At 44.6% G+C, this 15562-nt stretch overlaps 1 protein-coding gene across 1 annotated transcript in view; it reads right to left on the bottom strand.

Moving 5' to 3' along the window:
• The window catches only part of AHCTF1 (AT-hook containing transcription factor 1), a 220573-nt gene that overhangs the window by 144164 nt on the left and 60847 nt on the right, over positions 1–15562 (bottom strand). Inside the window, 4 exon segments of the mRNA XM_066596053.1 lie at positions 6787–6931; positions 7122–7309; positions 7848–7994; positions 14359–14415. Coding sequence (XP_066452150.1) covers positions 6787–6931; positions 7122–7309; positions 7848–7994; positions 14359–14415 — 537 coding nt within the window.

Here is a 15562-nt window from a genome sequence, read left to right on the forward strand (position 1 = left end):
TTCAATGTTTTCATATTATGTAAGTTCATTATACTACTGTATCAATAGAGTACAATTTGTAACGTTTAACCGTTGCTTTTAGTCTCCCTTGGTATTGCAAAGAAACAATACCCGGAAAGAGGCAGCAACACTCACCATCTGGCTGGTCTCCATGGCAACGCAGTATTACCAGTAACACTTACCAGTAACACGAGCCAGTAGGATCACGTGATCCCACGTCATCACGCCGATGACATCACGCTACCCCGCGTCAACACGCCATCCCACGTTGCCACTCCCGTAAGCACACTAGTAGGAGTGTCTGAACATATTACTCCCCAGCCAATACCATGTCCGGACATAACTACGTCACCACGCTGGGAGGGATGACACACCAGGGACGCCGCTCATGTGACCCTTTAGGTCACATGATCGCTTCGATCCCAGTAGTTGTTTCCCTTTCATTTTTGCTCACACGCTCCCCATACAGACACCACTCGCGTGACGTGGAGGTCACGTGAGCGCCGCCAACCCGGAAACTCACAGGGAGGGATGCCACGTTGCAAATGTAAGTAACCAACTATATAAAGATGCCATGTGATATAACTTTTTATTTACTTGATCAAGTCGCTTGCATGCGACGAAAGGCGTTGTACTAAATAAACCCTATAGACAATATTGCAATTGTCAAGACCCGGTTGTTTGTTCGAGACAGCGCAGGAGCAATTTTTATTTTTTGGAATCCTTAAAACAGGGAACCAAGCCAAGATCACAAAATCAAAGGAGTCAGAATGATAGATACCCCCACAAATGACCCCATTTAAAAAAAAAAAAAAATCCCTTCACTAAGCGTCATGAGCATTTTCACTTTAATATTTTTCTTCTTCAGGAGTTATGGCATTTTAAAGGAGAAAAAAAAATAAAAATGTTATTTCTGCAAATCTATCATTTTAAGAGAAGTTTTTTTTTTCTATAGCACACGTGAAAATGAGGATTTTCACCCGAAAATAGAAACCAGTTTGCTTTGTGTTCAGAAGCATACCCATTGTGGCCCTAATCTGTCAACGCATAACGGGGCCCAAAACAAAAAGGAGCAGCCAGTGGCATTCAGAACAGAAATTTAGCTTGTAGAACTTGTAGAACTCTTGAACTATGGAGAACCCCCACAAATGACCCCATTTTGAAAACTAAACCCCTTAAGGAATTCATCTAGGGTTGTATTGCGTATTTTGAACTGTTTTTGAATGACTGTAAGCAAAGCAGAGAGAGGGGGGGGAGAGCCACAAACTTTTTTGGCAACTGTCATTTTAGGAACAGTTTATTTTTGTACAGCACACATCTGAATGAAGACTTGCACCCCAAAATGGATACCCCTGTTTGTCCTATCTGCAGAAACATACCCATTGTAGCCCTAATCTGAATTGTAGCCATGGTCACATGGCTAGGCCTGTAATGGAGGGAACACCCTTGCCTTTCAGGGCACAACTGAATTCCAGGCCCCATTGCTCACTTACAACGTCCCCCCACAAATGACCCCATTTTGAAATCTAAACCCCTTAGCCCATTTAGTAGGTGTGTACTGAGCATTCTGACCCCACAGTTTTTTGCAAAAAATTTAAAAAAAGAAAATTTAGCTTCTCATAAGTGTAAGGATAGGTATATCCAAATCCTGGTGCAACTTTTTAGTGAACGTTTTTAGCAAAAAAGGCTGAGAGGAGACTTAATAGCTGTCTACAAATATCTGAAGGGCTGTCACCGTGCAGAGGGGTCAGCCATATTCTTATCTGCACAAGGAAAGACTAGACGCAACGGGATAAAAACTGAAAGGGAGGAGACACAAGTACGCACAAGTTTGGTTTCGCGCCTTGCTTCACTCATTAGGAGAGCTTTAAACTAGAATATGGGAAGGGAAGTGAAAGGCAAGGAAAAAATATACAGCTAATTGATACATTTGAAAACCTTGCTATTAGAAGTGAAAATAGAAGGCAAAATTCAGAAGGAAAGTAGAGGAGCAAGAGACACAGATCACAAACTAAAATGTTTCTACACAAAATGCGCAGAGCGTGGGAAACAAGGAGAATTGGAGATCATAAAACAGGAAGAGAAATATGATGTCTGAGGCCTCATGTCCATGGGGACAGATCTGCAGCGGGTCACCTGCACGCGCGATACACGCCCCATAGGGATGCACTGGACACCCGCATGTAATTAAACACCTGCGGATGTCATTTTCCCTTGAGGTGCGGATTGCGTGTGCTTCTATTGATGCCTATGGAAGCAGTCCGGATCCGCGGCACATCCGCAGCTGAATTCCTGCACTCCGGCGCGGGAGAACAGGAGTTCAAAAAAAAATTTGAAAAAGTGCACGGCGGCACGCTGCTGAGCACATCCGTCGGGCTGCAGAAAGAAGATTCGGCCGCGACAGAGGGAAGATCCCAGCATCCGGATAAGTAATTCTTTTTAGGCCTCATGTCCGTGGAAAAGGAGGGACCAGCTGCAGGATTTTGCATGAAGAATCTGCAGCAGGCCTGATTTTCCTCGTGGACATGAGGCCTTAAGCCTCATGTCCACTAGAAAAATACAATCTGCGCAGATTTCTGCAAGACTCCGCGCGGATTTGCTTTAAATGGTATTTCTTTTTCATGCGGATATCCGCACCTATTGATCGCAATGTGGCCGATCTGCGCGGAATACGCACTAAAATGGAGCATGCTGCGTTTTTCTCCGCGTGTGAAAAATGCCAATCAATTAAAAGGCCATTTGCAGGTGCAAAATTCAATTTAATTGACAAGATCATCATTGGCCATTTGCTATGGACAAAATATTCCCCCCCCCCCCCCCCGGAATCCGCAATTCAATTTTGCTAGTGGACACGAGGCCTTAGGCCTCCCTCACACATGGCGTTTTGTACAGCGTTTAGCGCTGCCTTTTCAGCCCAGCGCTAAACGCTGTACAACACTCCCATTCATTTCAATGGGGCTGCTCACACAGGGCTGAAAACGCAGCGCCTTCCAACGCTGCGCTTTAACAGCGATGCATGTTCTATTTTGGGGCGTTTTCAGCCCTGCGTCGCCCATTGAAATGAATGGGCAGCGATTTTAGCACTGCCGAAAACACTTGGTGCCGCGTTTTTGGCAGCGTTAACTGCTCGCCAATTTTCGGGGTGAGGGCTTGTAATAGAAGCTCTACCCCGAAAATCAGTCCCAGCTAGGTACAGGGGAAAAAAAGTAATACTCACCTAGCTGCTGCAGTCCAGGTCGCGGTCGCTGGTCTCTGCCACTGATCCGGGCTTCCCCTGCATTCACAAGTCTATTGCCGTAGGCCAGGTCTGAGAACCCCGCCTCCGGCAATAGAGTGCTGTGATTGGTTGTCGGCACGCTCGATGCCCAATCACAGCCCTTCATTGACTGTCTCAGCCAATCAGCGCCGGCAAGCTCTGATTGGCTGAGACAGTCAATGAAGGGCTGTGATTGGGCATCGAGCAAGCACCGACCACCAATCACAGCACTCTATTGCCGGAGGCGGGGTTCTCAGACCTGGCCTACGGCAATAGACGAGAGTGTCGAGGAAGCCCGGATCAGCGGCCGCGACCCGGACTGCAGCGGCTAGGTGAGTATTGCTTTTTTTTTTTTCTTTTCAGCATTCTTGGCTGCGTTTTCAGCCGAGCTGAAACCGCAGCCAAATCGCTGGCATAAAGTATGCCAGCGCTGCTGAAACGGGGCAGAATCTGCAGTAACGCAGCGTTGAAAAATGCTGCGTTTCTGCAAACGCCCTGTGTGACGGAGGCCTTAGGCATCATGGAAACCTGGTGGAATGATACATATGATTAGAGTACAAGGCTTGAAGGATACATTTATAATAAACAGACCTAAAAAAAAAAGGGGAGGGCGTGTTGCATTGTATGTTAGGAAAACATTCATTGCCACAGAGATTCAAGCTTCAGAGCCTGGTAATTCTGTAGAAACTGTTTGGGTAAGAATTCAAGGAGAGAACAGAAAGTACACTATTGTAGGCAGTTACTATAGGCCACCTGGACAAGCAGAAGATATTGATGAATGCTTTCTACATCAGATGGCCAGGCTCTCAAAAAAGCATGAAGTGATTATGGCAGATTTTAACTATCCAGACATTTGTTGGGAATCTCTCAGGTAAAAGTAATGGACCCAACAAATTCTTATCCGCTCTTGCTGACAACTTTACCTTCCAAAAAGGTCGAAGAGAAAACAAGGAGATCTGCCATCTCGGACCCAATTCTTACGAACAGGAAGAGAATGGTTTAGGAAGTAAGGGTGACTGAGACCTTAGGAGGCAGTGATCATGCCATCCTTGGATTTTGGATTAAAAAAAAAGGGAAGACGGCCTGAGAAAACTTAAACCTCAAGGTTGGATTTCAGAAAGGCAGATTTTAATGAACTCAAAAGGTAGGAAGAATTTAATGGCTGGATGTTCTTAAGGACAGAAATGTCCAAGAAAGTTGGGAAATATTGTGAAATGAGATTCTTAAAGCACAATTGTTAATCCCTAGAAGAAGGAAGAATGGGAAGCATTTAAAGAGACCAGAACGGATGAACACAGAACTTGCACATGTTAAAAACGAAGAAAAATATATGTTTATCAAATGGAAAGAGGGGGGAATATCTAAAGAAGAATATAATGAGGTCTGCAGAAACTGTAGGGCTAGCGTCAGAAAAGCTAAAGCTAATAATGAATTGAGGCTTGCAACAGAGGCCAAAAGCAAAAGGATGATGGGGATATGTCAAAAGCAAAAGAAAAAAGTCAAAGATGCTACTATTGGATGCTTACAGGATGAAAGTGTTGAATTGATTAAGAATAATGTTGAGACACTGGAGGTCTCTTCTAACTACCATTCTATGATTCTGTCACTTTCAAGACAGTTTTTCTTTGTTTCAAGCAGGAAAAACTAGGGAGACTCACACCAAATTTTATAGCACTAGTTCTTCTGTGTTCAGCGATACCCCCATTGTAGCCCCAATCCTCTAGGACACATGGCTAGGCCTATAATGACAGAAAGACCCATTGATATCAGGGCACAACTGAATTCTAGGCCCCACTGCACATGTGTGCAGGGAAAAAAAAAAAAAGTACTGCGCATAACTGCGTGCTTAAGTTCTCATTCGCGGTACACCTTTTGTTTGTATTTCCTGCACTGTTTAGCAATGACGGGGGTACCCGCAGCCCATACGCAATGTAATTGCGTATGGGCTGCGGGTATATCCGCGACTATAGAGCACAATAGCCTCTGTCGCGGATGTCCACAGTAAAATAGAACATGCAGCATTCTGATTTCTGCAAGTGGATTATGTCATTTCAACCCACTAAATGTGAGTGGAATCGTGTAATCCAATGTAATTAATTGATCGGCTCAAACGCTTACGGAAGCCCCAATTCCTATTCTGTCGTGCGAGACCGACCTAAGGTAGATGGGCTACCTTTTTATACCATTGGATAATGGCGATTACGTGACTAGGAACCACTTCACAAGGCCACAAGCCACTGCTCTCTTTGGTAGCCAAGAGCAAGGAGATCTTAAAATTTCCTGGACCCTCATCAGCTTCTGAGCAGGTGTGCGTCATTTTGCAGAACCGATGCATGTGCAGAAGCTGGAGAAGTTCTGAGGAGGAGGATTGTGTCAGGGTTCAAATGCAGAGATTTCCAGTAAGTTACTGATCGCATTGGTGAGGAGATTAAACTTCAACTTTTACGTGATCGCCATTATCCATCTGAAAATGGTGATTACGTGAACAGGGACCGCTCACCGTGGCCCTCGGTCACTGCTCCAGGCTCTCTGCTACATTTAGTATCCAGGAGATTTTACATTTCCCAGGCGCTCCTCAGCTTCTGCACTTGCGTCCACAATTTTGCCATTTGGCACATGCGCCGAAGTCGGGGAAAAGTACATGGATAATTCCATCGTGGGACATTACTGGAGGCCTTAAGTAATTTCACATTCTTTTATGGACCAGATCCATGACGGGAGGAGAGAAACTTTTTTTTTTTTTTTCTTACTTTTACATGATTACCATTATCCAAATCAGATAACAGCAATCACATGACCAGGGACCGCATACCACAGCGCCTGTGACATCTCCAGGCTCTCTGCTGCCTTTAGTAGCCAGGAGTAGGGAAATTTTTAATTTTCTGCTTTTGCGCATGCGTCTGCCATTTAGCTGATAGGCGCATGTGCAGAACCCGGGAAAGGCCTGCAGATAAAGATCCCATCAGGGGACAAATCCAGGGGCCTTAGGCAAGTGATCTGTGAGGGAAGATAAATCAGGTTCACGTGTGGAAGTCGGGGTGGGACATTGTACGTTTAAACAAAGAATTCCCGCAGCACACACGTTGAATGCTAAATGCTTAGCAGAGGTATCCAATCATGCCAACTCCTTGGGGTGGGACATCACAGATGCCGGAGGGGGTCGGTTGATAGGCTGCCATGATAGCCCTGGGGCCATTCAGAAGGCCCCCGGCTGCCATGACACCCGCAAGTCTCTCTGCGATCTCATCACGGGGGCCGTACAGGACCACCAAGCATTGTTGAGTTAATTTAAATGCCGCTGTCAGAATGGACAGCAGCATTTAAATATATTGACAAGTCCGACGAGCCAACACCTTCAATGAATGGAGGGAGATCGACATGCGATCCCTCTTCATACATAGGCTGCCAGTACATGTCGTCAAAAGGCGAATCAGTCACTAAGGGGTTAAACGAACAGATTGGTTATTCTAGTGAACAAATATGAACTAACATTCTATCATTATAGTTATGCTGATGTTGTGGACTCTTACTTGCTCAGAATCTGTAAAGTTGAGCTTCAGCAAGTCTTCCATAAGTCCCATTTCTTGGCAGGTTTCATACATGTGCTTAAGTAGCTCTTCTACATTCAGTTGGCTAGAGTGAAGTTTCTGCAGATTCCAGGCCTCCAAAATGTGCCTAAAAAGTTGTGGCAGTTCTTTAAAATATAGAGCCAATGCATAGAAAGCTTCACCCACAGCTGTACCCCCATTTAATCATTTTACTAGGACATACTAAAGAATATAAATCGCAAACATGCGTATGACTTCATAAACACGCATACAAAAGATTACATTAAAAAAATATATAATGGAATGGGCAATTTTACCTGTTTGCCAAAAATACAGTCATGTGAAGCTGGACTTCTGTGCAATTTGATATCGGAGGCTTCATAACTTGAATATAGCGCAGAGCCTGTCTGTGGTCCCCTTGGCACATTAAGGTTTCCATAATCACATTGTGCTGCCATGTCATTACCCTACTAGCAGCTGGATGGAGAATACAGTCGACTGAATTCTAGAGATGGAAACGATTATTCTTGCAGAAGTAGTAAACAGAAAGACACATGGTAATGTAATGAAGATAACCTAGGTTAGGATAATTCATGGTTCCTCTTGAAATCTATATTTGTTAACCTCCCACGACAAAAAAAAAATTAATTAATTAATTAAAAGGGTAATACGAAAGAACCTGGTGTGAGACTGTAAGCTCTGCCAGATGTAAAAATTAGAATGGATTGTTCACATAGTTTTACCAATTCTATTAAACGCCAAAGAATCAGTAGGAATCGATCTGCACTTTGTGGTATCACGCACAGACAATATGCCCAGAGATATCGTTACATCTACCTCTAGAGGAACATAAGGAATTTAGAGTTCTCTATATGCTTTTACTTTAATAAAAACATAACATTTTTAAACTGTAAGATAAAAAAAATATATGGCGGAAAATATGTATTCAGAAATTCAAAGCATTTGAACTACAAGTCACACAAATCACTATCTTACTAAAAAGCTTAAGCAGAAAGTACCTTTGTAAGTATTAAGAAAAATACCTGATAGTCATTGTGATCCAGAAGCCAAAAGCCTTGAATAAGTTTTATTAGACCAAATGGGACTGAAAATGCTGTAGGGAACGATTCTATAGAAGAATCAGGCTTATCTGGGAAGGAGTACATCACATCCAATAAAAAATAAACTAACTGTTATATGGGAAGTTAAGGTTAATCCAAAATATAGAAACGAGATACTGACAATACTATGCAAAGAGGTTAGAAGGGAAATGCAACAGTACAAACCGAAGCTCGTAAACATAAGCGCCTGTGCTGCATATTCCGTGTACAATATGCAGTGAATAGAACCCATTGATTTCAATGGGATCATTCAAATGTGCACTTTTACACGCAATGTTTGAAATGTGTGAAATACGCAGTATATCCTATTTTGGTGCATATTACACACAGCAATATGCAATTGAAGCAAATAAATGGGTCCTTAGGCATACTTTCTTGCGTATGTACAAAAAACCCGCAGCGCAGGAGCAGGCAATATACACAGGCATATGTGAATTCTGGTCACAGACACAACGTATTCATGCAACCGAATTTTAAAAAGACACTTATCTAGCAATCTTTTTACACGTTTCCCACGTATTAGGTCTTCTACTTGTATCAACGTTTACCAGACGACTCTAAGTTCTCTATAATTCGAGGAATGAGAGCAGACATAAGGTGACCAGAAACCCTACAGTTTACTATCTGCCACCTGTGCTCCCCAACCAGACCAACTAGCATTGGTGGTTATAGAAATAAAATGAGGATAGAGACCACTGGACCCCTTTAGGCTTATGAGGCGATATCCCTAGAGTGGTAGCTATTTTCAATAGGGTGGACAATTTAAACTGTCTAACCAAAGGTTGCTTTTTATCCCAACCAGTCAGGATTTCTTGCTGGAGGGGCCTAGAATGGGATTGCGCCAAGGGACCATTGGCAGACAAGCGGTATCTGACCCAGAACCCTCATACCTTCTCTTATGAAAGACAAAGGCTCTATTCTTAAATTTTCTAATAGGATAAGATATAATTATCCTTTCTAGAGGAGATCATTTTCCCTTTTTGATTCGAGTGTCAGGATTTAGGCTGGACTTCTCAAATTCGATAAGCCAACCCAACCCTGAAAGTAGTTTAGGTGTCTGCCCTAGGTGACCTTCATAGAGTCTAAGCTCACTGAGATAATTAGGAGGTTAATCGAGTTAAGGAATTCTATCAATACCTATACCTCTGAAAAACGCAATTGGTTTAATAACCTGGAGAAAAAAAAAACTCAAGTAGAAGTTTTACCGAAGGGCAGAAAAACTAAAAAAGTGGAGCATTTTTGAACCCATTTTAACTGCAAATCTGAGATCTTGTTGGTATGATGGATAAATCGGAATATGCTAGCAGGCGTATAAGATCAATTGTACAGCTGATGCTGGAGTGACTAAGGGAATTGTCTCACATGTTCTAAGGGACATGATTGAAGTGCATCTAGGACCAAGTTAAGGTCCCAAAGAAAGAGGATCGGCATATTTCAGCTCGCAGTATGAAGGTTCAGATGTCCACGCTGGAAAAGGATGGACAGAGCCAATACCGGTCCTTTCAGGGGAGGCCCAAGCTAATGTCTAGACCGGCCTGGAGGGGGGAAAAAAAAAAAATCAAAAACCTACACATGGGAAGAAAACCACGCTTCTCGCAGAGGATGAAAACTTAAATCACACCTGGAAGTATTCCTGAAAAGGATAATTTACTAGCTTTCAAGATCTGGATGACAGGTTCAGTAAAACCTCAATCCCTCAGGATCACAATTTCAACAGTCACACAGTTAAAGCTTGGTCAAACTTGGGTGGAAGAAGGGTGTCTGCAAGATGCCTCGAAGTGGAAGGTGCCATGGAGAGTTGATGAGGTAGTCAACTAGGTCTGCGTACCAAGCGCATCAAGGCCAGTCCGGAGTCACACGTCCAAATGGAAAACCTGTTTGATTTGCTTGAGATGGGGGATGAAGGAGTAGGAATGGGACAAATATGTAGCAGACACTGAAGTCTGTCCACTGAATTACGAGAGTACACCGCCTGCGCTTAAGGATCTTTTGACCTGGACCCGAAGTTTGAAATCGTGCAATTGATTCTGGACGCCATCATGACAACGTCTGGGAGACCCATTTGTGGCACAGGTCTTGAAAGAAGTTGGGGTGGAGCTCCCATTTCCCCGTAGACTTGCTTTCTGCTAGGAAGTCGCCCATCTAGTTAACCATGCCTAACATGTGGAGCGAGATTGCTGGTAGGTGCATTTCCACCCTCCGTTTCCACCATGACTGCTCAGCTGCAGGTACCACCTTCATTTATGTGTGTGACAATTGTCAAATTGTCAATTTTGACAAAGACTGGGAAGTCTGACAGCTGTTGTGAAATGGAGTGACAGTAGTATGGCTCGAAGTTCCAACACATATTTATCTGGAGCGACAACTCTTGTACTTTTGACTTCCCCTGAGCTGTGAAGTTGTGTAATGTCCCTTGCCATACAAGAATGGCATCTGTTGTCAGCAACAACCACTGTAGTGTTCGGATCGACCCTTCGTGAACTAGAGGGGATTCCAGAAACCAGTTGAGGGAATCAGAATGGTAGAGTTGGAAGGGACCTCCAGGGTCATCGGGTACAACCCGCTGCTCAGTGCAGGATTCACTAAATCATCCCAGACAGATATTTGTCCAGCCTTTGTTTGAACACTTCCATTGAAGAAGAACTCACCACCTCCCGTGGTAACCTGTTCCCCTAATTGATCACCCCCACTGTCAAAACGTTTTTTACTAATATCCAATTTGTGTCTCCTCCCTAAGTTTGTTCCATTGCCTTTAGTCTTTCCTTGTACAAATAAGAATAGGGCTGATCCCTCTGCATTGTGACAGCCCTTCAGATATTTGTAGACTGCTATTAAGTCTCCTCTCAGCCTTCTTTTTTGCAAGCTAAACATTCCCAGATCCTTTAACCGTTCTTTATAGGATATGATTTGTAGACTGCTCACCATCTTGGTAACTCTTCTCTGAACTTGCTCCAGTTTGTCTGCCTTTTTTAAACTGAGGTGCCTGACAGGGCACCCAGAGAAGTCTGATTCTCCTATCCAGCAAGTGTGTGGATCCGTCCCATAAAGAGAATAGTCTACTGGAGAGGTGAGGCATGAAATTGGCTGAATAGAATTACTTCAAACAAAGATTAACCCCGAGACTCTCATTCAATGTCAAATGGAGATTGAATTCAGAATTTTTGCGTACCTCTAAAATCGAGAGTAATTGAAGTTTATGCGATTGTAGAACAAGGGAACTTATTGTGTTAAAGAACAGGCACAGAAATTCTAGGCGCTGAGAAAGGATGAGAGAGGACTTGAGATAGTTAATATTCCACCCAGAATAAGTGTGCGCATCAAGGATAAAGTGGCTGAGTGGGAAGGTCCCTTCACTAGTATATCATTGAGTGTGGAAGGGCCATCACTGCCGAAAGGATTTTGTGAACACCTGCGGTACTGTGGCTAACCCGAAAAAGGGAGATAAACTGTTAGTGTTCTGACAGAAGTGTGACACGCAGAAAATGTTGTTGGGCTCTGCAGATGGGTACAGGGAGTAACTCCGTGCAGAAATGCCTGACTTTAACATATCCATTCAGTTTCTTCAAGCATGGGCAAGTAGCTGGCCTATGACTTCATCCAAATTGGTGATCCGTGAAGGAGACATCAGAAGCCTGTACCTGAATAAACTGTCCAGAGAGCAGTTATACTATTGCATACCCTGAAGTGATGACCTTCCCAACTCAGGCATTAGTGACATTGGAAAGCCAGATGTCTCGGAAGAGAAGGTTATCCCCACCTTTAGTGACTGGGGTCAGGGGCCGCCCTTCATGCAGAAAATTTTGTGGAGAGCAGCTTGGGAGCCTGTGGACAGGGACTCCAGGAAGGTCAGGGTTTGACGCAAGGTTTCTTCCTGTGTTCGTGAGTGGTTTTATTGGTATCTGCAGTTTGTGGACTCGAGTACTGAAAAAGCAAAATAGAGGATGCCTCTTTAAGACGTCATTCAGCTACACCTATTCTAACGTAGGTAGGAGCTCTTAACACCCATTGCTCCCGAAATAAAGAAAGTGTCTACAAAGCCATCTGCCTTGGGCAGAGTGGTGTGTTTTGCTGAGCATGACAATGGAGGGTCTTGAGAGATTATGCCCATTTCTTTATGGACTCCTCTGGAAAAGAGTACATAATCTAAGTGCTTCGAGTTTAGTGAAATGCTTATCAGGGAGATTCCATTCCCTGTTCAGAATGTCTTCAAATTCCTTGTGGGAAGAACAGACCTTTAAAAGGAACATCTTTGACTTCTGAAAGCCTTCCCTTGCGGAAGCCTCGCTCTGAATCTTTCACTTGCAGGATGTCCATCACCGCAGTTCTCAAACTATCATCTTTAACTGATGTTAGGGAGGGAAACTCCGTCACTTCGCATTCCGAGCAAGGATTGCCCCTAGGGTAAAGCTCAGAACCTATCCTAGGGGAAAGTGGGTAGCATGATTAAGCTGGAGACTGAGATGGTCTACACCACTTCCTTGTTTACCACAATGGGAGGGGGCACGGAGAAGGGGTCTCCTACGTTAGACGCGTTAAGAATAGGGGAAGGGAAGTCCTATTCAGCATGTCTACGATAATCTTGGACGCTTTAGTAAACTCCAGGACTGCACGAGAAAAAGCTGCCCATTCCGGTTCAGCGCCAATTGAGCTGTAGCTGGGAGGGGGAAACAGTAGGCCAATCACTGCGAGCCTGTATTGATGGGAGGCAAATCAACGCAGAGTGGTTCAGACAGCCCTTATTAAAACTTGATATGACTGTAAAATGCGTGACTCTGGCTGCTACCTATCTGAAGCATTCTGCCCTGGGGTCAGCCCGAGTCCAACTCATTTACTGTAATGGGCGCTGCAGAAGGGGCACAAGTAAAAAGACACTAGCCACCAGACAGAGCTCACCCTATCCTGTTAGTCCCAGTTGTCGCTGCGGTGAGAAGTACCACCACCACACATTTCAGTTGGAGAGAGAGAGGATACTGAGATCAGAAGGAAAGAGAACCCGAGGGAGTCCTTTTCCCCTGGATGGCACAGGAAACATTGGTAGCACAGGAAAAGGGTGCCCAGAGCAGTGATTAGAGGATTCTCCAGGAATTACTTCCTGTCCGCATGGTCACCCTGAGGCTGAAGAGAGCCTGTTTAATTAAGTGTAGCCACAAATTGACTGAATATAGTAGTCCACTCCCTAAGGTACTAGTAATATTACTGCCTTCACCCCGCCCCCTAGGTGAACACGGTCCAGCAGCAAGCAGGACCAGGAGATCCTGTCCAGTGAAAAAAACAAGTTGTGCTAGGGAGGAGGGAGGCACGCTCCTGCTTATTCCCCAGGAGCAGGCGCCCTCCTAAGAAGGAGTTTGAGGAACCGGTGGGGGGGGGGGGGGGGGGGTAATTGGCCCACCGCTCACGAAGAAATAAAAAACCCACAAAAACAAAAGGGAAAATAAGCACTGGAGCACCGAAGAGGCACTACACTGAGGTGAAGAGCCTTCAACAGGTATAATGGGAGCTGTAGTAGGGGCCCTAGCAGGAGAGCTGGGTAGATTACATCCAGACTAGTGTTAGACAGTTTTTCTTCCGAGGGTCGGGAATACAACAGGGTTGTTAGCTCCATGCTATTAGCCCTCCTTGGTGGGGTATCAGGAAAAGTCTAGTGCCTGCCCTGTCTGTATACCCGTGTGAGGGTATATGTATATATTGCCATATGTGCTTTTTATGCTTTTATACCTGTATGTGCTTTTTATGCTTTTATACCTGTATGCAAGTTCTATTCAATGCTAAAATGAGAAAAACTTAATATGTCGCCTTACATCAGATATTCCAAAGGTTTGCAAGGCTGAGAGAGAGGTGTCCAGAAATTCAGAGATGATACAGAACCTGATACAAAGGGCACGTGCTTGGCTGTTTTCCCAGAAGCGCCGTATCTAGATAACGACTGTTTAACTCCGTGTATAACTATCACTGCCTTGGTGGAAATGCGGACTTCACACATGGTTATGCAGTGAATTTGAGCCAATGAGACCATTACCCATTCCTAGTGACGTGACCAAAGGGTATAAGACCCCATGTAATCTGTAATAAAGTGCGCAGTTATGTCCCCGTGTGAGGAACTATACCAAACCTCCGTGTGTGGTGTCTCTTCTTTACCGCCGGCAGCAGGGCATTGGGGTGGGCCTGATTGGTGCTGTACGCAAAATTTCCCTGACACCCGAAGGTAGTCGTAGAAAAAGACTGGTAACAGAGCCCGACTCCTACGGACACCAAGCTAAAGCAGATGCGCTTGGTGCCTGCAGGAGGGGTATAGCTGGTTGGAGGAGCCATCTACTTAGTGTCCGCCTCCTAGTGGCAGTAGCTATACATAGCGTCCAAGCAGTGTCCCTCAATGACATGGACTAGAAAAGTTGTTTTCTTGAACATGAAGGATCAAGATCATTAAAAAGGATACAATTGCATGTTTACTCATTTCATCTGCATCTTCTAGTAAGTACAAGTCTAAAAGTGCCTGTAACAAAGAAAATTGAGAAATGAGTTTAAGGCAGCTATATTTATCAAGATTAACTTTAACTAACAGTATATGCACTTTCAAAAAGCTTGATATGCGAGACATGTCGAAAGTAATGGTTAGTGGCTGTGCCCCTTTAGTTTTATCTTTGCTGCTGAATGGCAATTCTCGGCAGCTGAATATGGAAGCATAGTGGTCTACAGAAGATGACAGACAGTCTTCAGCTACTGAGAGAAGCCAGCAAGCACAAAGAAAGCTGAAGGGCCATGGTTCTTGGGTAAACGCAGCAGCCCCCTCATTTCAGTGATCAGTGGAGTCTTGGCAGGAGCCCTACTAATCAAAACTTAACATGTCAGAGGTTTGTAAGACTAAGGCTGGGTTCACACAGGGAGGATTTGCCGCAGCAGATCCGCCCGCGGCTGCTAATCTCGGGATTAGCCAGCCATGTGGACGAGGTTTCTCAGAAACCTCGTCCACACGGGACGGCAAATCCGCTGCGGTAAATCCGGTTGAAACCGCGGCTGCGGCAGCCACGGTTTCAAAGGAAGCGGCATGTCTGTTTACTTCCTTTTTTTGTTTAATTACGTCGCGGCCGCGCTCTCCTCTATGGGAGCGCTGGCCGCAACGGAAAAGCATGCGGCCGGGCCGCTTCAAAGCCGCTGTGGCTTAAACAGTGGCGGTTCTCCCGGCGGAAATCTCGCGGTTTTTGCTGTGGCCAAACCAGGAGATTTCCGACGGGAATCCGCCCTGTGTGAACCCTGCCTTATTGATACTCTAAATTGAATCTGTGACACTATACTAAATATTAGAGTGTTTTTTAGGGACTTTTATATTGACGTTTTAGCTTTAGCATAGATCGGTCATCACATCAAAATCAGTTCGATGATGGTCAAACAGCACACCCACCAGCCAGCTATTTGAATAAGATGTGGCGCTCGGGCAAGTGTATGGCCTATGACATTGTTTAGTGGTCACATGTACTGTCTGTATTTCAATCCCATTCACTTGAATAGGACTGAGCTGCAATACCAGACACAGCAACTACACAATCAAGAGCTGTGCCTTGTATACAATAAAGAATCAGCACTGCTCACTTGATCCAAGACGCCCTCTACATCTAGAGAAAAGGTTTCTACACAACATAGAA

Source organism: Eleutherodactylus coqui, chromosome 3 (assembly GCF_035609145.1).
Source record: "Eleutherodactylus coqui strain aEleCoq1 chromosome 3, aEleCoq1.hap1, whole genome shotgun sequence".
NCBI classification, from domain to species: Eukaryota; Metazoa; Chordata; class Amphibia; order Anura; family Eleutherodactylidae; genus Eleutherodactylus; species Eleutherodactylus coqui.